At 46.1% G+C, this 26347-nt stretch overlaps 1 protein-coding gene across 4 annotated transcripts in view; it reads right to left on the bottom strand.

Moving 5' to 3' along the window:
- The window catches only part of LHFPL3 (LHFPL tetraspan subfamily member 3), a 694555-nt gene that overhangs the window by 293932 nt on the left and 374276 nt on the right, over positions 1-26347 (bottom strand). For all 4 annotated transcript variants that reach the window (XM_086967425.1, XM_086967424.1, XM_086967423.1 and 1 more), the window contains exon 2: positions 2735-2971. In XM_086967425.1, the coding sequence (XP_086823551.1) occupies positions 2735-2971 (237 nt within the window). The remainder of the gene's footprint in view (positions 1-2734; positions 2972-26347) is intronic.

Raw genomic sequence — 26347 nt, forward strand, 5'->3', positions numbered from 1 at the left:
ATCTAAACAATGTATCTAAACATCTGTGTGGATTTTAAAATGTGGCCAGGTGTAAAATAAAATCCACTATGAAAATGTTACCATTCAATGGCTCTGATTGAACTCGTTTTGATTCCCATATTGTCAGCTAGCGACACGAAATTCAGTTGTGTTTGTCAGCCAATGTAATGTTTTGGTTACAAATTGTCACTCAACTGTAATAGTCCTGTAATGTGTTCACTGACTACAGTATTATTATATTTTTACGTTATTACTGACTCTTTTACAACACATAAACACAATTTCATGACACTGAAATGTAGCATGAAATAGTAGAAACGTAAATTGGATGAGAGAACAGCCAGGCTTTCAAGCATTTGCAAAGTGATCTGAGATCTTATGTTAGTCACAGAAAAGAGGGTAGGCTAGTCCATATGATGGGCCTTGAAAAAATAAGGACCCATAACCTAATCACTATTTAATAAATTAGGCTGTAAGGAGTAGGCACTTCCAGTGCTTAACAAGAGCAGGTCTTTGCCAGCGGGGAAAACTGGCACTTATGTTCCTCATCAGACATTCCCCAAGAGCAAGAGTGGAAGAAACACACAGAGGGGAAAGAATGAGGAAAAGAAAGACAAAAAAAGTCATAAAGGAAGAAAGGAGGAACCTGCAAAAGTCAGATAAAGGGGCAGGGAGTGTCTGGCAGTGGATTAAAGAAGGTAGAAAAAAGAGAGAGGGGGCTCAACTGTCCTAGGGGACCGAGCACTATGTACCAGTGGAAGTATGACTGCAGGTGTGCGAATGAATGTGATTGGTAATTGTCAAACTAAATCCTAGGGGTACACTTTACTTCTACTAGTGGATTAAAGAAGCCTGAGGGGTATTCAAGACTATGTCAGCACGCTACATTTAATAGTGCAGACCATGGACTTCTGAGCAGAGGTTGGGACACCGCCACTTTTTCATGAACAAATTAATCCCTGGGCGCTCCAACATATAGCCTAGTGTTCTCCTGGGGGAAAAGTACCCATTTTAAAATCACTGAATGGTGGGTTCATACCAGAAACAGTCCTGTGTGGATTGCAAGGAGCCTTGAAGTGGGGTCCAGGCCAAAGTAGGAAGCCAATGGCCTAGATCAAGAGAGACATGTGTAGGAGTCTGTCTTCCCCATGCGTCTCTGATGGCGGCTGCAGCATAACTTGGCAGAAGATCAAAGGACCCTGGAGATCCGAATTAGGCTTTCTTTACAGTACAGCTCTGTTAATGACATCAGGTACAATGTGGTAGACATTAATGCATGGATGACAAGCTATAGATAGGAAGCCAGCCTGCCAAGTAAAGGCAAAAGAGGAACCAGATTTCAAGTTAACACCAACTTCGGGGTGGTAATTGGTGAAACCTCAATAAAGCAAGGGGTTCACAAAGTGCCAAATATGGAGGGGCCCAACTACCAACAATATGCTTTGAACTGTCAGCATCTTTGTCATGAGGAAATAGGCTGGCAGAAATATCAGGAGAACCATGAGCATCACAGCAGTGCTGTGTGTTAGCCAAGTGTATTATTCATGTATGATGTGTCAGCCAATCTTAAAATCCAGTCACCGCTTGTCAGCAATGTATAGATGGCATGCCTGCGTGTCCCAGTGTTTCCTCTTCTCTGGAGGCTTCATGTGTCATACCATCTGTTGGAGCATAGATTTCCACTCAGATAGCAATTTAACATAACAACATAACATTTATTAAGTGATTGATATCACTGAGCCTCAGGACTAATGTAATTAATGGCCAAAACACCAAAGCTCCATGAAGTGAGCGGAGGGCCATTACTGCGGAAGCGTTTATGATAATAGCTTTGTTAATGTCGACTACAATCCTGATGTCTTGCTCTCAGAAACCATTAATGCACTCTTTGCCCTTCATGTTATTTTTTTCCCTGTAATAAAACATATCATAATGATCCAGTGAAGTATGTATGGAATCTTGATGAAGAAATCAGCCTCTTCTTGTCCTTTTCAAACCTTAACACAATTGATGCACATGGGACTCTCTAGGCAGCATTCCTCTGTGGTGGGTTGAAGTATCTGGAGGTCGAAATAATTCCCTAGAAGCACTCAGACATATCAGGATCAGACTGACAACACTGAACCTGTATTACTGTAAAATTGCAGCTGATACCTGTATGTGTTTTTAAATAGATATTTCTATCCACATTCTAGCAGATAGAATATGACAGGGTATTAAGTTCCTGTTAAGCGCCTGTTACATGCTGGGTTTCATGGTCATCAACCCATGGTATTGGTATAGTGTTTTTTTTTGCTGAGGTTTAGTCGGGGCAACTACAAGCAAGAGTTGATTTGCAGAGGACTACAGATTTAACACACCAGCACTTAGCACACTTCATGCATTATCACTATGTTTGTCATAATTTCAAGTTTGACATTAAGTATAATTCACTGAGTACAGGACAGAAATAATAATGGCGACTACTGACAAAACCTGGCCATTCTACTAAAAAAACAAAGACAAGCAAAAAGATAAGAAATCAATAAATTTCCTAGCTATGGGAGTTTTTTCTCTTTAGGAGGACAAACTTTTGTTTCTTGGATTTCTGAGTTGAGAATTTATAATCTATCATTTGATACATTGTCCGTAACTGGCAATCACGCATGGCACTGTTATATACCAAATACATTGTCCACATAGGTATTTACTATTCTTAACAGGGATTGTTGTCTGGTTTCTGAACCACACTTACCTTTGTTTTCTAGCTTGAGCTCTTCTGCCATCAAGCTGTCTTGTCTGTTTCCAAGCACAAACGCCAGGAAGGAGAGGATCATGGCGTCCAGGATACCGATGATGGCCAGGATATAGGCCCAGCGGATGGAGCAGGCGCCCAGGGTGTATTTGTCTGTCTTCTCCCCGCACATCCGCTTCACCTCGTCTGAATCCCACCCATCAGGGAAAATGATGCAGCCCAGCACGAGACAGGCAGCTGTCAGAAGAAAAGGCAGAGGTCAAATGTTACAACGCCTTATAACTTTGTGCTTACATTTTGTAATGCCTCGGCTTACAGCATAGTGTTAAAAACTTCCTATTTCCAGAGGACACAAAGTGAATCCTGTTAAAATAACAGAGTAGTTGTTCTTTTTGTATATATATATATATATATATATATATATATATATATATATATATATATATATATATATATATATATATATATATATATATATATATATATATTAAAAGAAGTTTATTTGTTAAGAAGATACAGTAAACAAAGAATAATACATACGTACAGAATAATACTGCTAAAATATCTGGGAAAGGGGAGGGAGGTAAAGAAAGAAAAAGGGGGATAGAAAGAAAGAAAAGAAGGGGGAGGGGGTAGAACATCCATATATTATCACTTCTGCCTTAAGAAAACTCAGCCTATCTCTCACAGATTCAATTCTGAAGTCAAAACAACTACCACAATCCTCACAAAGTGTAGTATTGCCTATTACTTGATTCAGGGGTGCTGCATAAATGATGCTCCTGCCAGCTCCCAGTACCCACGCACCAAATACCCAGCCCCTTGTGCTGAGGGCCAGAGCGCCAACACTCGCCTCGCTTTCTACACACCCACTCTCCAGCTCTGATCCGCCAGCCTCGCCCTCGCCACCGTCACACGTATTCGCAGATCCACCACCGGAGGAAGATCCTTCTCGTACCTGACGGCCAAGACATGGAACTCCCTCCCCACCCACCTTCGGCTCACCCAGGACCATATCTCCTTCAGGAAACAACTCAAGACCTGGCTGTTCGAGCAGTAGCGACTCCCCCCTCCTCCCAGCGCCTTGAGACCCTAGCGGGTGAGTAGCGCGATCTACAAATTCCATGATTGATTGATTGATTCCTCAGCCCGATGTCAAAGTCCTATGCAGTGTCTACAGCAGGCAGCGCTGTGGTGGATCCTTCCAACTCCAGGCCTCTAGGCGCTAGACTGAATGGATACCCACAGCTGTTTGCATGATAAATTCGTTCTAGCACTTGTGAAACGTGCCCTGACAGAAGCAGCGGTGTAACACAGGCCCCTGAAGCCCCTCCTGCATGGGGGTGGCAACCCTTCAAGGGGCCCCCATTCAGCCCAAGGCTGTGAGATATGTGAGACTCAGGGCCGCTTCACATTCTGCAGGGAGGGGCATTTTGTGTTACACCACTGGACAGAAATTCAGGGTGGAAGCCTCTCCAACTAGAAGATGTTGTAAAATCAAAGGTCACACGTCTCTCAATTCCTTACTTTATGGCTTTACTACAGGCATTTCTGATGTGTTATGAGTAATTTTCGAGCGCACAGTAATTAATACCAGTCACGGGATCCTCTGGGAACATATTACATTACAGATATTCACACAATGCTGGGCTTTGCAAGCGCAGGGCAGAGCACTTCCTTGCACAGCATCGCCTCTACCATTTACTTTCAGTCAGTCATTCAGTAATAACTTTATTTCGGTCAGTTTGACCTTAAAAGTACATCTAAAATTGCATACAATTCATTTGCTTTAAAATTGATTGCAGTTAAAAAGAGATCGAGCATGATTGGATACATGAAATAAAAACAGTTAGATAAAACATGCAAAGGTATGACCTGTCACAAATATGTGCTGTGATCTATTCAAATAACTACACAGATTAGAGAATTCAAGTCATATGAGACAATAAATTGGTCTATGGAGACGGTGCTGGCAATACAAAGTGCATGTGCGAGTTATATAAGCAGGTGACGGATCCAAATATAAAACCTGATCAAAACTTGATCTTAGCCACTAGATACAGATTCGGAAGCAGGAAACCAATATAACAATAGGTCCAGATATGAATGGGGTGCATCAATGCAAATGATCTCAATTAAACGGTGATAGTGGGCGACCCATTGAAATTCCTCCTTTCATTTGTGCGAGGCTATGAACCCTATTTGTTACTTTGGATTTTCTTTAAATACTATGCGAGTACACCACATGGAGAATAGAAAACCTGCTACCGAGTATACTATCGGGAGGCTGGTATCGTGTTTCAGTATCCTAAAAGCCTCGCAACAGTGCCTGGTACCTAGGTTTCTACAGATCTGGACCAGCCACCATTTTCTTGCTTTGTAGTAACCAAGACAGCTAAAAAACACATGAAGGTCTGATTCTGTTGGGCAGTCACATGCTGGGCACTCCAAAGTTTGTGAGCCCCCCAAGTGTTTGTAAAAGAGCAGGTCCCTGTGTCTGAACTGTAAAAAAAGCTTCCTAGCGGTTTCCAGCTTGATGTCATTCAGAGCCGGCTCTAAGCTATACCTGTCCTTAGTGTCTGGGAAGACTGCTGTCAGCTTGTCTGCTAAAGGGTTACTTCGGAGTTGGGCCAATTTAAATTCCCAGTAAGAGTCCTTTAGCATTTTCCTCAAGATTGAGGCAGAAGCAACCTCCGGGTTATCCCAAAGGTTGCGCCGACCCAAGCTCGCCACCATATGTTGAATATAGGAAAGGCAAGATAATTTGCCCACTCCCGGTAGACTCATCACCTCTCTTAATTCAACCCTAGGGGTAGCCCATAGAGCACTGCCAGAATAGGAGGGGTCTGAAATTAGATTCTTCTGCAATGGGCCTTACCCCAGGTCTAGTCATAGCGGCATAAGTGGGGTACTCCGTGGGAGGCTAAAAGTTGCCTGAGAAAGGTGTGTTCTGTTTGTGTGAGACTCTAAGAGCTACAGTGTCCCCATAATTCTGCTCCATACAGAGCCCCTCCCCTGGCTTGGACCTTGTATATTTCAATGGCAGGACTCACAGGTTTAGGGCTAGATTTTCAGAAAACCTTCATTAGGCCCCCAGATGATTGTGCTAGTTTGAGGGTTGATTTTTTAATTTTGGCCCCCAGTCCATAGATTCTGTGATGGGGATACCGATATAGTCGAAAGAGGATACTCTTTCTAGAGGTTTGCCATTTAAAGATGGGTGAGTACTTTTAGTGGGAGTTAAACACCATGAATTTGTGTTTTTGAAGGTTGATTTCAAGCCCTCTTTCCCTGCAAAATGCATCAAACCTATTTAGTACTCTCTGTATCCCTACGGGCGATTTAGATACTAGTAAAGTGTCGTCGGCAAACATCATAGCTGGAATTTTACTTGATGCCAACTTAGGGATGTCCATGTCTTTCTTGCTGAGCAGAAAATCAACTAGCTCATTTATGTAGAGGCTAAAGAGGGTCAGGACGAGTACGCATCCCTCGAGCACGCCTCTATTTACGGGAATGGGGACCGTAAGGTTCCCTTCCTTGCCATATCTAATTTTTGCATAGTTTCCCTCACTTGTGCAACCGCTTTATAACTTGTCACAAGTAAGGCGGAACCCCACATCTCATGGAGAACTGCCCACAGCTTCTCTCTTGGGACCAGGTTGAACGCAGACCTCAGGTCTACAAATATTAGGTAGAGGCTGCCACCCTCCAAACACACGATCTTCCAGTGTACTATTTGTAGCCTGAGGATTTGATCTAATGTGCACATTTTGTCTCTGAACCCTGTCTGTAGGGGAGTAAGTATCTTGTGCTCCTCCATCCAGCTCTGCAGTCGGAGCATCAATACGAGTGCAAAGATTTTTTGTGTAATGTCTATAAGGCTTATCGGCCTGTAGTTTGTTGGTAACAACAGTAAGCCCTTTTTTTATATGGGGATTATTTCGGCTCCGGCCCAGCTATCAGGGATCTTCATACCTTGGAGTATGGCATTGTATAGCACCCAGAGGTATGGTGTCCAGACAGTGGGTTCGCTACGGAATAAGTCCCCAGGGATCTTATCTAATCCGGGGGGCTTTACCCGGTGCTATTTTGGAGAGGGTGCTAGTTATCTCATTAAGGGTTATCATAAGGGTGTCATCCGAAGTTCTGGCGGTGGTCATGGGTGCAGTCGGATGATCAATCCCCGCAGAACAGCCCTTTGTGACTGGTTCATCCAGTGTCTCCACCCTTGAATATAGTGACTCGAAATGGTCCTGCCACACATCTGCCTCCATGTTTGGCTCTATCGGAGATTTAGCCTCGCAACTGCCTGTGTTGACCACTTTCCAAAAGATCCTCATGACACGGGCACCCAGGGAGCTTCTCAGGATATCGCACTTGTCGCTTTCCCACCCTTTTTTTGCCTCGTTGACACTGGCCTTATACATTTATACATTTACTTTCAGTTTTTGCTGGGGGTAAATTTGTGCGGAACATGGATGCAAAGACAGTTTCAGACCAGTTTACACCTGCAACTCTCCATTCCCGGAACGTAAAGCGCAGTCAGGAGGTAAAGCCTGCAGCAATCTAGTGGTGCCTACTGGGGTTTAGCTTCTGTGTTTAACACAGTCCTTCAGATATTTCAAGCAACAACTCTCCCACTAACAGGCGCCAGGGACTAATGTAGGGAAAATACTATAATTTGCAAATGCATTATCACTACGGGGCTGTTGGTATCCGAACTGCTGACTATCCTCATCTGACTGCTGCAGAGTTTTGCCCAAATATTTTGACTTTGTGTCTTTATTTCTTTCTTTCCGTGCAAATCGTGCCAAATATTTCCCAGGCATCGTGCCAAACAATTAGAGCACTCACAATAAGTGCTGCTTTGGACCAGAACAAGAAGGAAATGTATAAACAAATGATTAAAGCTTAAAGCAAAAGAGGGGAAATCTGGATCTGTGCAGGAGCTAAAAAATGCATCGAAGGCCTTTAATATGAAGTATGTAAGTAACATTACCAGACTTACCTTTTGCTAAAGCTACTTAGACAATGCATATACGTTTCTTTATTCATTTTTTTCACACACATAATAAAACATACAAATAAAACACCTATTTTGATTTCCTGTTGTCACAAATTTCCATTCTGGCAAAAATCTCTCATTGCTGCAAAATGTATTAAAAAATGTAAAAAGAAAAATTGATGGACAGAATGCAGAACAATGTCAAACATTAACCCCAATACAGAGATCTGGGCCTAAATCCACAGTTGTGTACTCCCCATGCCATTCCAGTTTGAACCCAGCCATATGCAAATCAGTCTTGACCCTGCGCCCAATGGGAACACTCCACCCCGAACTGCCAGACCAGGTCCTCCCTGGACTGGAAACAAGCATCCTAGGACCAGAAGGCAAAAGGCAGGGTATGCCGGGTTGGAGGCGGGCAGGAGGGTATGCCTGGTTGACTGGGTCCTGGAGGAGTGGCTTGTCCACTGTTATGGGCCCTGACTGTTTGGTCCACCCTCTGGCGCACTCTAAATGTTCTCTATGTAGGCTGCAAAGCTGGTCTCCCTACAGGTGACTGGCTGGGCGCTTCTGCACCAATCACAGCGTTGTGATTGGCTTAGAGGAGAGGAGGGAGGATGCCTGTTCCTGTTCCTGGAAAGCAGAAAGAAAATGCCAAACGCGGACCAGGCCCAGAGCGGAGGCAGCGTGGGACCCGGTGAGGTACGTTTTTTTCTTAACTGCCCCAATCGCGAACCCACGCATGACCCCCGCCCGCCCGCCCACCCGCAAGTCATGCGAGCCGCAAATTCAGATACGTACATAGCACGGACTGGACTGCAAGTCCAGCCATCAAGAGGATTCACAGGTTACAAGCAGCTAGGTGATCCGAAGCTAGGTGATCCGAAAAGGTAGGGTTTTAAGTGTCCGTTTGTGCAATGCTTACAGTCCTTAGGAAGGTACCTTACATTACACAGAAGGTAAATCCCTCACTGAGCCATCTCAGTACATTTTGTGCCTGCTCACGAAAGTCGATCTCATCCGCACCAGGAGGATATATGTTGTTAGCACGCATACTATTACCACGCATACCATTAGCACGCAATTTTTACAACACAGGATCCCTTACAACGCATACCTTTACAACGCATGATATTACATCGCAGATACTATTACAACGCATACCATTACAACCTAAGTATAGGTAAGTATATAATTTTTTAAAATAATGTAATTAATAATTTTTAAAATAATTTAATTATTTAAATTAAATTTTATTAAAGAATTTGTAAATATATATGTAAAAAATACCCCTGTACCCCAAAACCCAAACCCAGCCCTTAACCCTAAAAATACCCCTGTACCCCAAAACCCAATCCCTGCCCTGAACCCTAAAAATACCCCTGTACCCCATAACCCAAACCCAGCTGAGGTTCCGTGAAAATTGTAAGTGGTGTTTTCGACTCGTACGAATATGGTCGAGTCTAGTATCTATGAACCGCAAATGACGAGTTTAGTAGGTGTGCGCAGTTTCGCTGTGCTAACTTAAACCGTTCGTTTGTTATGTGGGTTTCTCATCTGTACCCACGGGTTCCATCTTAGATACGGCATCCATTTTGTCTCTTGCCCTCAAGTAGCCAGCGAACGGATGCTGTCCGCTTCGCGACCCTGGGACTCCCAAGATATTTGCGGAAGACACATGTTCTTTGAAAGTGTCTTTATGACAAGGGGGTTGCTGCTGTAAGGCAGATGACGCCGCTCGAGGCTCATCTTACAGTACGGGCTTATTGTCTCAGCCGTGCATCTCATTAGGCACGTCCCTTTGATGCCTGTAGCTCGTGCTTCTTGATACCTCCCCTTTTTACACCCTTTCCGATCTCCCTACTGTCTCCGTCTTCCTCTGCACCTGTCTTCGTTCCTATTTCGATCTACTTTACTGCTGATTGGAATTTGCTAATGGTGGGAAGATGGGTTTTTACAGTTGGGAACCGCCAAATGTTTCCGCACTTATGTTCCGGACCTTGTGTGTTTCAAAATGACCAAAGCGACCCCTCTGAGAGCGACTTGTGGGAACCAGGTTGTAAACTATTGTGTATCATGTTATCCTATGGGTAAAAACTGTATAAAAGGAGCGATCCACAAATACAATTTGAAGCAGTCTCCCCGAACTACACTCGATGTACTTCCTGTGACTTCTGTGTTCCCTGCAGTAAATAAACCTTGACTCTTTGACGCCGAAGGAAGTGTCCCGTGTCTCTGTGACTTGTACGCCGGAGCAGGTTACCCACGAAGGTTTCAGGTGTTGTGCCCTGGCACCGCTGGGTCCAAAAAGAACCCAGTTCCTTCAGTTGGCGCCCAACGTGGGGCTGCATCAGTGGTACCGGTCCAAGCCCGACGATCGTGAGGAACTTCGTGTGAAATCTCCGAGGGAAGGTGCACCCCGCTTCATCGATCCTGTTGTCGAAATAAGTGGCCCGAAGACTTTTCCCGCGAAGATTCCCGCCTCCTAACGGCTGCGACGGACTGCTGCCCTGACTGTAGACCTGTTTTGGCGCCTGGCGTAGACTTTGGTATAGCGAGACGATTGACGGGCCTTCCTGAGGACGCCATTGATCTTTGAGTTAAGTATTTGTGGGTCGCTCCCAGAGTTCTTGGTTGTAGACACTTTAGCGAGTGTCTTTGTTGTAAACACTTTAGCGAGTGTTTTTGTTGTAGACACTTTAGCGGGTGTCTTTGTTGTACACGCTGTGTGAGTGTTTTTGTCGGTGACACTTTGCTAGCGTACTTTGTTGTTGTTGTATTTGTTTGACGACTGCAGCCGCCAAAAACCGAGGGTTTTGTTCTTTGCTGGGACTTGGTAAATCCCGAAATCCCGTAACCCTTGAAGTTTGTGAAACTCGGCTAGTGTGCAAGATGCCTGGTCGTAGTACTTTGTTCAGTTGCTTTAGACCTTGTGGTGCGGATTCCCTGCTGGAGGACTCGTGTCCGATACCTCCGGTTGGAACTCCTACTTATGATTTATATAGCAAACATGGGCTAGGCCCGATTGCTTTTAACGATTATTGGATGAAATATACAAAGAAAGACGGCGATCTTCGTTGGCCACCTCACGGTAGCTTCGAAGCGTCGATCTTAGATAATTTGGAAATAAAGTTGTTCGAACGTAAATCTAGGCCGGCCATGTTTGATGCCTTTCGGTTCTGGCGCAAAGAAGCCCGACAGAAAGAGATCAGACAAAATAAACGTAGTCAGCGAGATACCGTTGCTACTATAGTGAAGAAAGCTGAGCAGTTTCAGCGTGATAAGGAGGATAAGGATAAGGAAGTGTTTGAGAGATTACAGCGTATGTCCATAGACAAATGCTATCCTGCTTTGCCTACGGAGTCGGATAAGAAGGAAGAGGCAGTTGAGGATTCTTTAATGTCTTATCTTATGAAGTCGCCACCTCCGTACGTACAGGGTACCGCGGCTCCTGTGGTCCCTGCCGTACCTGTTCTTCCACCTGTTATTCCTCCACCAGTTCCTCAACCTGCACCCGCTCTTCCGCCTGTTCCTGCCCCTTTGCCTATTTCTATTCCTACTGCTCCTCCGCTTCCACATACTCCTGTTCCCGCTACTGCTCCTGTGTTGTTAACCCCTGTTGCTGTTAATGTCTCTACTCCTTCTCTTGTTAGTCCTGTGTCTTATTCTTCTCCCTCTACTCGTAATCGTGATTCTCCCCTTGCGACAAACTTCTTTCAGTCGCTCGGACCTGTTTTTGGGTCTGCTGGTTCTGATGGTCCTCAGAGACGTAGCCAGCTTCCTGGTAATAGAGAACGTGTTGCGCTATACAATATGGCGATGGGTTGGATGATAAACCCTGTTAGAAATCCACCTCGTGTTGTCCTCGAAACGTTTGATCAATTCAACATACCAACTCAGAGATATGTGTTTGACGAAATGTGCAAGTTCCTTCATGATCAGATAGTGGCCAATGCGCCTGACGAGGTGCTGACCGCCCTGTCTGAACTTCGGCTTCAGTTCGCAACTGGACTGATAGTAGATACTAATGTCCGGCGTGCTGTTGAGCGGTTGCTATCTCTTCGTCCCGCTCCTATTCCTCATGCATTGTTCGTTGAGGACATTGAAAAACAAACCGAGTCTGGCCAATATCCTATGCGCGAAGTTCCGCCAGTTTGGATGCCAGGTAATCCTGGGGCAAACCCCCCGGTTCCGCCATTTTTCCAGAGGGTATGGATACACCTCCCATGGAAAAGATCGGAAGTATTACAGGTGAAGCAATCTTTGCCTGACCCTCGCAAAAATCCTGCAGGGTATTATAAGGAATTATCGCAGCTTGTGGATGCTACGGTAATGAATCTTGCCGATATCGACATGTTGTTCGGTAATGTCGTACCGCAACCGGTATGGGCGAAGATTCGTCAGGAGAATCACGCAAACGAACTAGGTGGTACTTGGGCGGCCATTGTAGCGGCAGATGGGTTGCAAGCTGGTGGCGCTAAGCCTGATCAGCTGATTGCTGCTCTTCCTCAGCGAATCATTGCATTAATGAAAACGCTTATGCCAGCTATGAGGGTAAATTGGGACAAGTTGTCAGCCTGTAAGCAGAAGAAAGATGAGAGTGTTTCCGATTTCTTTACGAGGTTTGAGGAAGCATTCATTGATCATAGTGGACAGGATATGGGTACTGAGGGTGGACAGAGGTTGTTTGTGGATAAGTTTGTGTCAAACTTATTGCCCGACTTGAGCCATAAATTAAGGAATTCTGAAAGTGCGTGGGCCGTTTCTACCTCAGCTCAGATATTGGCTACGGCACAATATTACGAGAATAGAGAAAAAGAGGAAAATGACCGTGCTGATAAAAAGACGAAAGAGCTAAAAACTAAAGTGTTGTTACAACAAGCGTATCCGCCGCGTTCTAATCAGAATGCGCCTCAGCAGAATAGATCACAGTCGCAATCGAATCGATCGCAGTCGCGTAATGATTCTTCTTTCCAGAGATCTTCATTAGGGTACAACCAATGTGCTTATTGTAGACAGGAGGGACACATTAAATTCAATTGTCCTGCTTTAAATGACCGTAGTGGTGGTAATTCGTCTAGAGGAGGCCGTGGTGGTGCACAGCACGCATCGCGTGGTAGGGGTCGTGGTGCTCAGAATGATCGCTCTGACCATTCATCAAATTCTAATAACTGTTTCGATCAACGTGGATCATCGCAAGGACGATCTGCGCAGTACAATGTAGACGATTATTACGTCGATCAGGGAACTGACGATAGTAATTACTAGGACAGCCAAAGACAAGGAGAGGGAGTGGTATCAGTTCCGGTTGATCAGAGAGGGCCTTACGTCGCAGTTGCTACATCGGGCGTCGTTGAGCCTTTTCTGTTGGACACTGGTGCAGCGAAAAGTTCTATCATCCATTCGAAACTCCCTGGCGCACCTTTGTCTGGCTTAACAAATGTTTCCGTTGGATTTTCTGGCGCCCCCGTTAGCAATCCAGTTTCGCGCCCTTTGCCCCTTAAAATTGGGCCTCGTGAGCTCGAAGCTCCATTGATTTTGTCTACTGGTTGTGGCGAAAATCTTTTGGGTCTGGATTTGCTCAAACGTTTGTATGCAACTTTGTATTGTTCTCCTGCGGGTGTAAAGCTTACGTTAGGAGAGAGGGTAGTCTCTCCCATGTACTTGTCTCTCGATAAGCTTCCGCCGGAATTGAGTTCTCTTCCTGCATCTTTGTGGGCGACGGGTCCAAATGACGTGGGCCTACTTGATATCTCCCCTTACGTTGTTCAGTTGAAATCTAATGTGCGATTGCCACGTATTCCCCAATACCGTATCTCCCTTGATGGTGAACGAGCTTTGTTAGCGATCATTTATGATTTGATCGAGAAAGATGTCATTGAAGAGACTCGGGGAAACGTGTGCAATAGTCCTGTACTGCCCATTCTTAAACGTACTGATCCTACCAAACCGCCTGTTTATCGTTTTGTTATCGATTTACGGGAGGTAAATAAAATTGTGGTTCCTCAATTCCCTGTTGTGCCTGACATCACGGCGCTACTGTCTCTGATTCCAGCTACTGCTTCATGGTTTTCGGTGATTGATTTGAAAAATGCGTTTTTCAGCATCCCGATTGCCGAAGAGAGTAGGGACCTTTTCGGTTTCTCTCTTGGTGGACGTAGCTTCCGGTTCAAACGCGCTCCTCAGGGCTACTGTGAAAGTCCATCGATTTACAGTCAAGCTTTGAAGGGTCAACTAGATGCGTTTAGGTTGCCGGTTGGTGCGGCTTTAATCCAATACGTCGACGACTTATTGGTGGCTGCTGATACTCAGGACATCTGCAAAATAGCTACAGTGTCGTTGCTGCAACATCTCTGTGACTTACATCACAAGGTGTCACCTTCTAAACTGCAATATTGTTGTCAAGAAGTAACCTACCTAGGTCACTTATTGTCAAAGGAGGGAAGGAGATTGACCCCAGAGAGAATTGCAGCGATTGCACGCATGGCTGTGCCACAAACCCAAAGAGATGTGCGTGCCTTTTTAGGTATCACGTCGTACTGCAGGCAGTGGATTCCTAATTTTTCATTGCTAGCGAAACCATTGGTGGCTCTTACGTGCAAGGATGTTTCGACTCCTTTACCATGGACGGAAGAATGTCAGAAAAGTTTTTCTGAATTACGTGATTCATTGTGTTCGGCTCCTGTGTTAGGTACCCCTGATTACAGTAAACCGTTCACGTTATATGTTCACGAGAGGGAAGGTTGTGCTTTGAGTGTTCTAACACAACCTTTTGGTGGTAAACAACGTCCATGTGCATATTTTTCCTCGACCTTAGACCCAGTAGCTAGAGCATTGCCGAGTTGTTTGAGAGCAACTGCGGCAGCTGCGGTCTCCATCCGACAATCAGCAGGATTGGTCATGGATAATATGCTTACGGTGATGGTTCCGCATGCAGTCGATACTCTTTTGAATCGTACGAAAACTCAGCACTTGACGAGTGCGAGGTTATCTGGGTACGAATTGACGCTTTTGGCAAGCCACATTCAGATAAAACGTTGTAATGTCCTAAATCCGGCAACTTTGTTACCAATTAGTGCAGAGTCAGATGAAGTAGCAGAACATGACTGTTACTTGCGGACAGAAGAGGAAACAAAAGGTCGTGTGGACCTTAAAAACACCCCATTGGAAGACCCGGATGGCACCCTGTATGTGGATGGGTCATGTTTTAAGTTGCCAAATGGTGATGTGACTACTGCTTATGCTGTGGTGACATTGAATACTGTTGTTGAGACTGCGAGATTGAATCAGAATTCTGCCCAAGCTGCAGAGCTGATTGCTCTCACTAGAGCATGTGTATTAGCAAAAGGTAAACGTGTGAATGTGTACACCGATAGTCAGTATGCTTTCGGTGTAGCGCATAGTTTTGGACGGTTGTGGAGAGAGCGTGGTTTCTTGACGTCGCATGGCACGAAAATACAGCATGGCCAGCTTGTGAACGATCTTTTGGATGCATTGACTTTGCCTGCTCAAATTGCAATTGTTAAGTGTAGTGCGCATCGTAAAGTGACGGATGATGTTGGTCGTGGTAATGCGTTTGCAGATGAGATTGCTAAGGGGACTGCTCGGAACCTTAGCACTCGAATGTATGTGACGAGTTCGGTTAGGTGGCCTACAGAATCAAGTATGTGTGAAAATACTATAGAGAGTGTGAAAGCAATTCAGAATGAGGCCACCGACACTGAAAAGATGAAGTGGAAAGAAAGTACGGGAAGGTTGGATGTGAGTGGTTGCTGGATTGATTTGTCGGATCAGAAAAGATGGATGTTGCCTGATGCGTATGTACTGGCCGTTGTGCAAATGGCACATGGATTAGCACATATTAGCGCGAAAGGTATTTGCAAGTTGCTGGCTGATGTGTGGAAGAATGATGGAATTACTAAGTGTGCAGAACGTTTGGTGAAGAATTGTATGGTGTGTATAATGTACAATCCTGGCAAAGGAACCCCAACTCCTCCTGGCAGTTTTGCTCCTCCCTCGTATCCCTTTGAGGTGATCCAATTGGACTTCATCCATATGGAGCGATGCAATAACCTGAAATACGTTTTGGTTGTGGTTTGCGCATTCTCCCGATGGATTGAGGCCTATCCCCTCAAAGACAATACTGCTTTGTCCACTGCGAAAATCCTACTGAAGGAATACTTTCCTCGGTATGGAATGCCTAGAGTCGTGTGGTCAGATAACGGAAGTGAGTTTGTTGGAAGTGTGATGAAGAGTGTGTGTAAGGGCCTTGGAATCAATCAGAAATTCCATAGCGCCAATCATCCCCAGTCAGCTGGATTGGTTGAAGAGTACAATGGCACCCTTAAACTAAAATTAGCAAAGATTCAAGCTACGACTGGACTTTCGTGGCCTGATGCTTTGCCTCTAGCATTACTGTCAACTAGGGCGACTGTACACTCCCGAATAGGACTTAGTCCCTATGAAATAGTGTTCGGCCGTCCTGCGAATGTGTGGGGGGTTCCTAGGCCAGGAATATTCTCTGATCTTGAGTTTCCGATGTTGATCGATTACTTACATGACTTGACTGCTAAACTGAGGTTAATTCATCAACAGGTGTACGACGCCTTGCCGACGCAGACCGAGGGTCCAGGCCACCAGCTCCAGCCCGGGAACTGGGTGGTTACTCGTAACTTCTCACGAAAAAACAATCTGGACCCCCGATTCACCGGACCTTACCAGGTGCTCCTGGCCACGAGGACTGCCGTTCGTCTTGAGGGGCGGAAAAATTGGGTACATGCTACCCACTGTAAGCGAGTCCCTATTCCTTTGCCGGCAGACCCGTGGATAAGGAAAGGCATTGCGTCAACAGAAACGGAAACATTGCCGGCGTTTGTACCTTTTAGCGACGCACAGCTTGTTGGAGAACCCTCAGCGCAGCAGAAAGCCACTGTTGAACATTTGTCAGAAAAAGACTCAAGACCAGATCAACGAACTGATCAGCAGGACGCTGTCTCTTCAACAGATCCTTTGTTCGACGAGCAGACACGTCCAGGGAAACATCGATATTCTTTGCGATCTCACACTAAGGACAAATAAAATTTTCTTGCTTTGCTGAAATTGATAACTGCAATATCCTCGTTTCCCATAATCAAATTTTGAACATTCAGACCATTGAAAATTGTTTTGTATATATATATATATATATCAAGCTTCTTCTTTATATTTTTTTCTTCCACAGCTGAGAGATATTGTGCTAAATAAATACATATTGTGTATTGAGGGCCGTAGGGCCGCGCGCGTACTTCCTTCTGGACAGTAGGTCTTGACGCTAGGTTAACGACCGTCGGTTCCTAGGAACTCCTGGGGATTGACTATTGCTGCACAGAACGAAGTGCGTCAAGAAACGTTGCGGACGGTCGTAGGGAAATGGCATTTTCGAAGCTGAATGATTTGGAAGGAGCTCAGGCGTATAGAGTCAAGCTGCAGAAACTTAGTCGTACGAAATGTTTTGTATCCCAATTGTTTGTTTTGTTTTTAACTGCTTCTGCATTTTTGGCGGGTGGGGTGTATTACACTATGTCTTACTTTTTCCTTGTTACTCCTACTCCTACTCCTTACCCTAACCTTACTTCTACTGCTTCTCCTCATTCCTTTCACATGTTACCAGAACACGAACAGGCTAGACGTGTAGAATTCCGCAATAATTCCTTTATCCAGCTCCTCCATCAGCATCAGTTAGTGGTTAACACTACTAATTGTTGGGTGTGTGGGTTGATGCCACATACTACGGGTAAGGGAATTCCATATCTGGTGTTACCGTATAGTTCCCAAGGGTCAGCTCGAGCATTCCAAACAATGTTTCGAAGCGCACTGGGTTTCCACCCCACGCAAGAACAACGTTCCCCCAACTTTGGTCCTACCTCGTATCAGAGGCTGCTATCGATGGCTATAGAGGATATGGAAGATGAGATCCATGATCCTTTTCTTATCTCTAAAGAAGAGGTACAAGCTTATAGGGTCCTAAGTAGAGGGGAATATAGTATGTTCACTAATGAAAAGCAGCTTAAAAGCTCGTCTCCAATATGGGTCGTACCCCACACTGGTAATCTTTGTCTTGTGGGTCGTGGCTCGCAAGCCTCACTTGGAGCAAGTGCTTGCACTGAAAGTTACGTCCTGCCAATGTCCCCGTCCCCTGTGTTTCTGGCTGCCAAGGGTACATACTTTATCTGTCATGATCGTGCATACACATGGTTGCCCGCAGACTTCATGGGCTCATGTTTCGTTGCAAATCTGTTGCCTCCGACGTTTACTGTAGATGCCGATTATCATAAGACTAGAGTTGTACGAGGCGTACTTAGCGAAGAGGATACTGCCGGTCAAGAGGCAGGAGACTTTTTCAAGGGTTTCCTCCCGTTTTGGGGACCTATGGTTAATAGTAGGAACCTGAGACATTTGACTCGAGTGGTAGAATCGACAGCTAATATTACTGCCAGTGCCCTTGGTAATATCACCACAGAACTTCAGGCGGAGAGACTTATGACATTACAAAACCGTATGGTTTTAGATGTTGTCTTAGCAGATCGCGGTGGGGTATGTAAAGTGATCCATTCGAGCTGTTGCATTTTCATTCCAGATAATGCTCCTACTGTCTATCAAGCCATCTCGAAGTTGCATAAGATCTCCGAATCCATACACGTGGATGTAGGGGATTGGACGCTACTTGGTTGGTTTTGGGGCCTGATGTCGACTTGGGGTTGGAAGATTCTGACGATCATCGGGGTTGTGGTAGTGTTCCTGTTCACGTGTTGCCTTTGCGTGCAGTGTGGTCCTGCCTTATGTGGCCTCTGTGCTACAACGTGTATGAGACAACCATCTGTTACCAAGGGGACTCGATCGGACAGAGCTATGCTACAACGACATCTTGATGGTCTGATGAGTATCGAATATGATTCCGACTAGTGCTTGCCTACATGAGGGCAAAAGGAGCGTCTGAGGTTCCGTGAAAATTGTAAGTGGTGTTTTCGACTCGTACGAATATGGTCGAGTCTAGTATCTATGAACCGCAAATGACGAGTTTAGTAGGTGTGCGCAGTTTCGCTGTGCTAACTTAAACCGTTCGTTTGTTATGTGGGTTTCTCATCTGTACCCACGGGTTCCATCTTAGATACGGCATCCATTTTGTCTCTTGCCCTCAAGTAGCCAGCGAACGGATGCTGTCCGCTTCGCGACCCTGGGACTCCCAAGATATTTGCGGAAGACACATGTTCTTTGAAAGTGTCTTTATGACAAGGGGGTTGCTGCTGTAAGGCAGATGACGCCGCTCGAGGCTCATCTTACAGTACGGGCTTATTGTCTCAGCCGTGCATCTCATTAGGCACGTCCCTTTGATGCCTGTAGCTCGTGCTTCTTGATACCTCCCCTTTTTACACCCTTTCCGATCTCCCTACTGTCTCCGTCTTCCTCTGCACCTGTCTTCGTTCCTATTTCGATCTACTTTACTGCTGATTGGAATTTGCTAATGGTGGGAAGATGGGTTTTTACAGTTGGGAACCGCCAAATGTTTCCGCACTTATGTTCCGGACCTTGTGTGTTTCAAAATGACCAAAGCGACCCCTCTGAGAGCGACTTGTGGGAACCAGGTTGTAAACTATTGTGTATCATGTTATCCTATGGGTAAAAACTGTATAAAAGGAGCGATCCACAAATACAATTTGAAGCAGTCTCCCCGAACTACACTCGATGTACTTCCTGTGACTTCTGTGTTCCCTGCAGTAAATAAACCTTGACTCTTTGACGCCGAAGGAAGTGTCCCGTGTCTCTGTGACTTGTACGCCGGAGCAGGTTACCCACGAAGGTTTCAGGTGTTGTGCCCTGGCACCGCTGGGTCCAAAAAGAACCCAGTTCCTTCACAGCCCTGAACCCTAAAAATACCCCTGTACCCCAAAACCGAAACCCAGCCCTGAAACCTAAATATACCCCTGTACCCCAAAACCCAAACCCAACATAGAACCCTAAAAATACCCCTGTACCCCAAAACCCAAACCCAGCCCTGAACCCTAAAAATACCCCTGTACCCAAAAACCCAAACCCAGCCCTGAACCCTAAAAATACCCCTGTACCCCAAAACCCAAACCCAACCCTTAAACCTAAAAATACCCCTGTAGCCCCAAAACCCAAACCCAGCCCTGAAACCTAAAAATACCCCTGTACCCCAAAACCCCAAACCAGCCCTGAAACCTAAAAATACCCCTGTACCCCAAAACCCAAACCCAACCCTGAAACCTAAAAATACCCCTGTATTCCAAAATCCAAACCCAACCCTGAAACCTAAAAATACCCCTGTACCCCAAAACCCAAACCCAACCCTGAAACCTAAAAATACCCCTGTACCCCAAAACCCAAACCCAGCCCTGAAACCTAAAAATAACCCTGTACCCCAAACCCAAACCCAACCCTGAAACCTAAAAATACCCCTGTACCCCAAAACCCAAACCCAATACCCCTAATAAACTTACCTATACCTACGTTGTAATGGTATGCGTTGTAATAGTATCTGCGTTGTAGTGTAATGCGTTGTAAAGGTATTCGTTGTAAAGGGTCCTGCGTTGTAATAGTTTCGTTGTAACAGTATTTCGTGCTAAAAGATGCGTGGTAACAGTTACATACCGCACCGGGAGCATCAGGGGGCCAGACTATGTTATTTGGACTGAAGCAGTTATCCTGCACCGGTTTTAGTTCCTTTGGTACTGGTTCTGGGTAATTTTATATCGTTTCTGGGCATGTTTGCAGGGACATTTGAAGTAAACGAGTGCAACAGTAACAATCCAACTTACTGACCAATACAAAAAGAACATTTTCTACCATCACAACAACGCATTTCAAACCCTCCTCACTGGGGGTGCCTCACCCTGTTTGAAATTGTAACATTGTATTACTCTTCTCAGTATGTTAATACTCAGTCTGCCACCGAATGCAGGCAGTTTTGCAGTGACATTTGCTACAACAGTTGCCCAATGCAAAAAAATGAGGTTCGTAGTAGTTGTGATTCCATCACAATTCATATTGATCCCTATTAGGGAGGGGGCGGGGGGAGCTCAGCCTTACTGAAAAGTCACAATTCTGATAGTCTTCCCGGGTTCTTAGGGGATAGATGGTGTATCTTGTGTCAGTGCCAGGCAGCTTTACGGTGGTTTTGGGTAATTTTTCGCAATGTTGCAGTGATATTTGCACCGTCAAATTTTGCACTGACTACCACTACAAAAAAAAAAAAGAAATCACCTGTGGTCGGTGCAAATGTCAGCTGAAAAATCATTTACAAATTCCTGTTCTCCGGACAAAATTGATCTTCCCGAGAGCAAAATTGCCTGGCACTGCTGTACTTTTGTGATCTGGCCCAAGCAGAAGGAAGATGAGTGCACTGCCAAGGTTGTGGGAGTTATTACTGTAAGGTCCAGTCAAGCATTGAGTCTAACCAACTGAAGCACTCTGCTTGCTCAGGCATAAGCACTCTCACTTCCCGTCAGTAATGACATGTTCTTGCCCTGCCTATTGGCACTCAGTGCTGCTGTTTGAAACAAAACATTGGCAGCAAATCCAAAAAAAAACGATTCACTTTTTGGGGTTGTAATTGCAAGGTTTGTGCTCTGTAACTTTGACGATCGCCCTGATTGTTAATGATGTATGAAATTAAAAAGTCTGCCCGGTGCCCAGAGAATACCAATAATGCTGCGCCTCGCAGAGAGGGCTCTCTCGCAGAGCCCACTGTGGCACGACATGTGCTGCGTCTCTGCGGATGTTGGCTCGTGAATGCAGCGCCAGGCTGGAAGGGTTGTGTGCCAAGCAGTCGGGACCGACGGGGGAACCAAAAGCAACCCTGGAAAACTGCTCAAAGCAGCCCCGCTCCCCTCGTCTCCTCGCGCAATCTTCCTCTTTCCATCCATCTTTTCTCTCTTTCCTCCCTTTCTTATTGATTTCTCTCTATTTCCCCCTCCCTCCCTCTCTTTGAAGCCCCGTGCATGCTGCAAGTAATCTGAGAGATAGATCTACGAGGAAAGTGACAGATGCACCAGGAAGTGGCCAGGCCGTTCAAATTCGCCTTCTAAGGGCGCCGGCCCATCGGGGGAATGCCAGGTGGGAAAAAAGCCCTGTCCAATCCTGCCTGAGCATCTTTGTAAGGCTTGATGCCACCGGCGCCTCCGGAAGACTGTTTCGCTTCCTAGCAGGGGCGGCTCTAGGCTCATGGTGGCCCTGGGCAGGGAGCGTAGGTAGGGGGCCCCGGAAGAGGGGGTCCGGGCGGGGCGGAGGCCAGTAAAGATGGGGGGTCAGGTTGTTTGGAAGTGGAACAGAGCAGGAGGCCGCCAAATCCCTGCGAGGAGCCGCACGCAAATATGTATCCATCCTCAGAGGATTATTATATTAAGGATATATATTGGTGTGGAGGCCCCTGGGGTTTGGCGGCCTTGTGCAGGTGCACTGCTTGCACATGCCTAAGGCCGCCCCTGTTCCTAGGAAGGCCCTCTATTAGGTCCAACTCCTGACACTCGCGCCCCCTCCAGCAGTTTTATATTCTACCTTTATCAGCTATCAGTACATTACTCCATGTTTAAAACGAAGGCCAACTTTGATCCTGAGTCTGAAGCCAAAAGGACGCATCCTCTGTGGCCCCTTTCAAACAGCATCACCCAGCTATCTAGTTCATGTTCTGTAATAGAATACATTCTACAAGTGGTCTCGACTCACCAAAATTATTGCATTGGTGGAAGTGACATCATACCTCCTTGGACCCGTCGATGACATCATAGGAAATGACATTACACAAATCAGTGTGCCTTTTAGACAACTTTTGGTAAACTCAACGGTGCATCATATTAATAAAGTGACAGGCAGCAGGCAGAAGCCATTCATCTATGTCACTAACACATGGTCAATACATGCAAATACTTAAAATATAATTTTGCAGTGCCCATGAGGAGTCACTGTTTCAGCAGCAGTAATGCTGATACATGACTTAGGGTGACAGTATTACTTAATCTAGGCAGCATTCACAGCAGAATCAAGTGGTTTACTGATTAGAAGTTGCAAGTGTAATGGTATGTAGTTTGCTTTTCTGTATGGCAGCAGTGCATGTGCACTGTTGTCCAAGTACCAGCTTGAGGCGAAGCCGGGAGTATCTTTATTTATTTATTTATTTATCTTGAGTTTTATATAGCTCTGGCTAGACCCGTCGGTATCAGAGCACTTTACATAAGGAACAGCGAGTTGCAGGTTACACATTTTACATAGGTTTCACAATGAGGATCAGAGTTACAGGCTAACATGTTACATTTGTTAAAAGCAATCAAAACTTTGTAACCAAATAAAAAGGGCAGAGTTACAGAAAAATCGTCATGGAAGGGGGAGGGAAGGGAAAAACAGGGAGACGGGAGAAACTGTGCCCAATGTCCGGCTGGGTAGGTGACGGCCGAGGTGATGAACCAGGGCCCATCTCCTCAATAGCTGAACCAAGCAGCTCCACCGGGCGTCGGACATAATGCTCGGACTCTGCTGTCAGGATAGTGAGCAGGTGTACTCAGAGAGTGTCAGAGTACGAGGGGGTTTGGTGGGGTTGAGAAACCATGGAACAGGAACACAAGGAACAGCGAAGTTGCAATGTACAAAAATTACACATTAGTTGCACAATGATTACACAGTGAAAAAACAAGTGTTACTAGTGAATGGCGGATAAGGGTAACTGATGAAAGCATAAATATTACAGAAGAATACATAATTAGTAGGTGGCGTAAACAGAGAAAATAAAACATCAAAAGGGGTGGAGAGAGCTGGGGGGGACCAGAATCAGTTGTTGAGATAGGAGAGAGGAGAGAGAGGGATCTGAGGGGAAGTTAGAGGTAAGGCAAGTGGTGCCTATAATTAAAAAGCCCAACGCTGACCCCTCGCTCATGAGCAATTTCCGCCCTATTTCCCTGCTCCCCTACCTTAGTAAAGTCCTCGAGGCCCATGTTACCTCCACCTTGAGCTCATTTATTGAGCGTACGCAGTTCCTTGATCGCCAACAGGCTGGTTTTAGATCCTTCCATTCCACCAAATCGGTTATTCTTTCGGTGATGGAAGAGCTACGGAGGGGTGCGGACTCTAACATCAGCCAGGCTTTGGTACTCCTGGATCTATCGGCGGCCTTCGACGCGGTCGACCATGATATTTTGGTCGACCGTGTCGAGGAGGCCGGTATCCAGGGAGCGGCCCTTAATTGGGTCCGCTCATTTTTGAGTAACCGTCACCAGGCTGTTCGCCTCTCCCAGTTCACCGCGGACAAGGTCAGGTTAACATGTGGCGTCCCACAGGGCTCTTCCCTTTCCCCTCTTCTTTTTAATCTTTACCTCACTCCCTTGATCCGGTCCTTACGAGGAAGTAATGTCACTTCCTTTAATTATGCAGATGACATTCAGCTCATTTTTAACATTGACTCCTCGGACCAATCACTTGGCACATTCCAGTCCACTTTGCGCTACATTAGTGATTGGATGGGGGCTAATCATTTAAAACTTAACCCCGACAAGACCGAGCTGGTGCTTATCGGGGGCCTCTCCAATCTGTGGAATTCCAACTTCTGGCCTTCTGACCTGGGCATCCCCCTTGCCCTGCCAACTCTGTCAAAAGCCTCGGAGTGACCATATCCAATGATCTATCTATGAAACCCCAGATTTCCACCGTGGTGTCTTCTAGTTTTTTTTATTTACGACAAATCCGGAAGATCTCTCGTTTTTTCACCACTGAGGCCCTCACTTTGCTTCTTCTGGCTTTGGTCATGTCTAGAATTGACTATGCCAACTCGCTGTATGTGGGCATTCCTGCCTACCAGCTGAACCGATTACAGCTGGTTCAGAACCAGGCCGCACGACTGATCTTCCGTCAGCCCAGGCACCAACATGTTCGCCCATTGCTAAAGTCTTTACATTGGCTCCCTGTGGCTGAATGCTGCAACTTTAAACTGGGATGCATTATCTTTAAGGCCCTGGCTGGTCTTGGCCCCGCTTTTATTTTCTCTTCCCTGTGTCATTATACTCCCTCAAGCAATCTTCGATCTTCCCATCTGGCTTCGCTTAAAACTCCCACCTTCAAACTTAAGAAACATGGCGGGCTCCGATTTTCATTTCTCGCCCCCTCCTTTTGGAATGCGCTCCTGCTGGAGTTTAGGCTCACTTCCCCCTATATTCAATTCTGGTCCCTCCTGAAGACTCACCTGTTCCGTAAGAGTTATAACTAGGGTCCCCTTTGGTTTTCATTACTTTTTCCTCCCCGCTGCCTCTCTATCCATTATCGTTTCTGCTCCTTACTTGCCGATTAGCGCCAAGAAACCGTTGGATGTGTGTGCGCTCTAGAAGTCCTTTTACATAACATAACATACATAACATAGCCGTCGAGCAAAAGAGAAATATTTGAAGGTCGACAGGACTAAGTCCAGTGGAACGAAGGAAAGGACAAAGTTCAACACGATGGAGGATCTGGGTCGTGGGTATCGAAGGGAACCATCTCAAAATGGCAGGATACATACAGGGCATGACCATGACCACAAAAAAAACAAAAAAACAAGAGAGCAGAGTTCTGTCGAGTCGGGTCGTAGGGGGAAGTAGCCACAGGATCGGGGGGCGGAGGGCAGTAGAATGTCAGCTGTTTGCGTGCACAGTACCGCAAGAGCATCAGGGTTGTCGATCAGCACATCGTGAATCAGGGGGAATCTACCTGGGTGAAAAGGAGCAGACTTTTGAGAAAGGGGAGGCAGAGGCAAAGTCCAGGTGCTCCTTCCGGCTCGGGCGGCAACGAAAAGCCCAGGGGCGTCTTAGCGCTATGCCACGCAAAGTTCACCACGCCAAAACCCCCGTACCTGGCAGAAGACTCACGGGCCAAACATCCCACGGGAGGCGAAGGGAGGCAGGCGGCTGCAGGGCAAGTTGCGGCATTCGTGATCGGAAAGGCAGGGAGAAGATCAGGCGGGGTGAACATCCTCCCAGCACCTCAAATGCCGTCCAGAGTACCTAAACCAGGCATCCGCATCACTGGGACTGGCTCTGTCGACAGGCGACAAACAACGCTTCGTCTGCAGGCAGGGGAGGGAGGAGACAGCAGCAGAGAAACAACAAGACCCACGTCTGATGTCCAGCTGGGTAGGTGATGGCCATGGCGGTGAGCCGGAGCCAATCTCCCCTGTGGCCGTCGCTGCAGCTCCGCAAGGCATCAGCCGTGTTGTTCGGCTCTGCTGGCTCGAGCGATGATCGTAGTTACATCCGGTGCTTTGGAGGCCAAAAACAGGAGGAAAGTAGAGACAGAGACTGCAGTCCAAGAACGATCATCAGATGAGCAAAAGTGTCCTGGAGGAAGTGGAAACCAGAGGATTTCGGCCGAAAACGGCAAAGCAGGGCCGGGAGCTCCAGCTCGGAGCTCCTCATATGGAGACCATATGGACATATGGACAGAGGTAACTCCTATGTTAAAAGTTACCTGGGATATCTCTCAGACTCATCCAGGGAAAGTTCCCGGATTTCTTGAGTTATAAAAGGTTATCAGTGAACCACCCTCCCTTCCTCAGTAAGGTAGAGGCTGATGTCAGATGGACCCTGAGATAAACA

Source organism: Lissotriton vulgaris, chromosome 1_1 (assembly GCF_964263255.1).
Source record: "Lissotriton vulgaris chromosome 1_1, aLisVul1.2, whole genome shotgun sequence".
Taxonomy (NCBI): Eukaryota; Metazoa; Chordata; class Amphibia; order Caudata; family Salamandridae; genus Lissotriton; species Lissotriton vulgaris.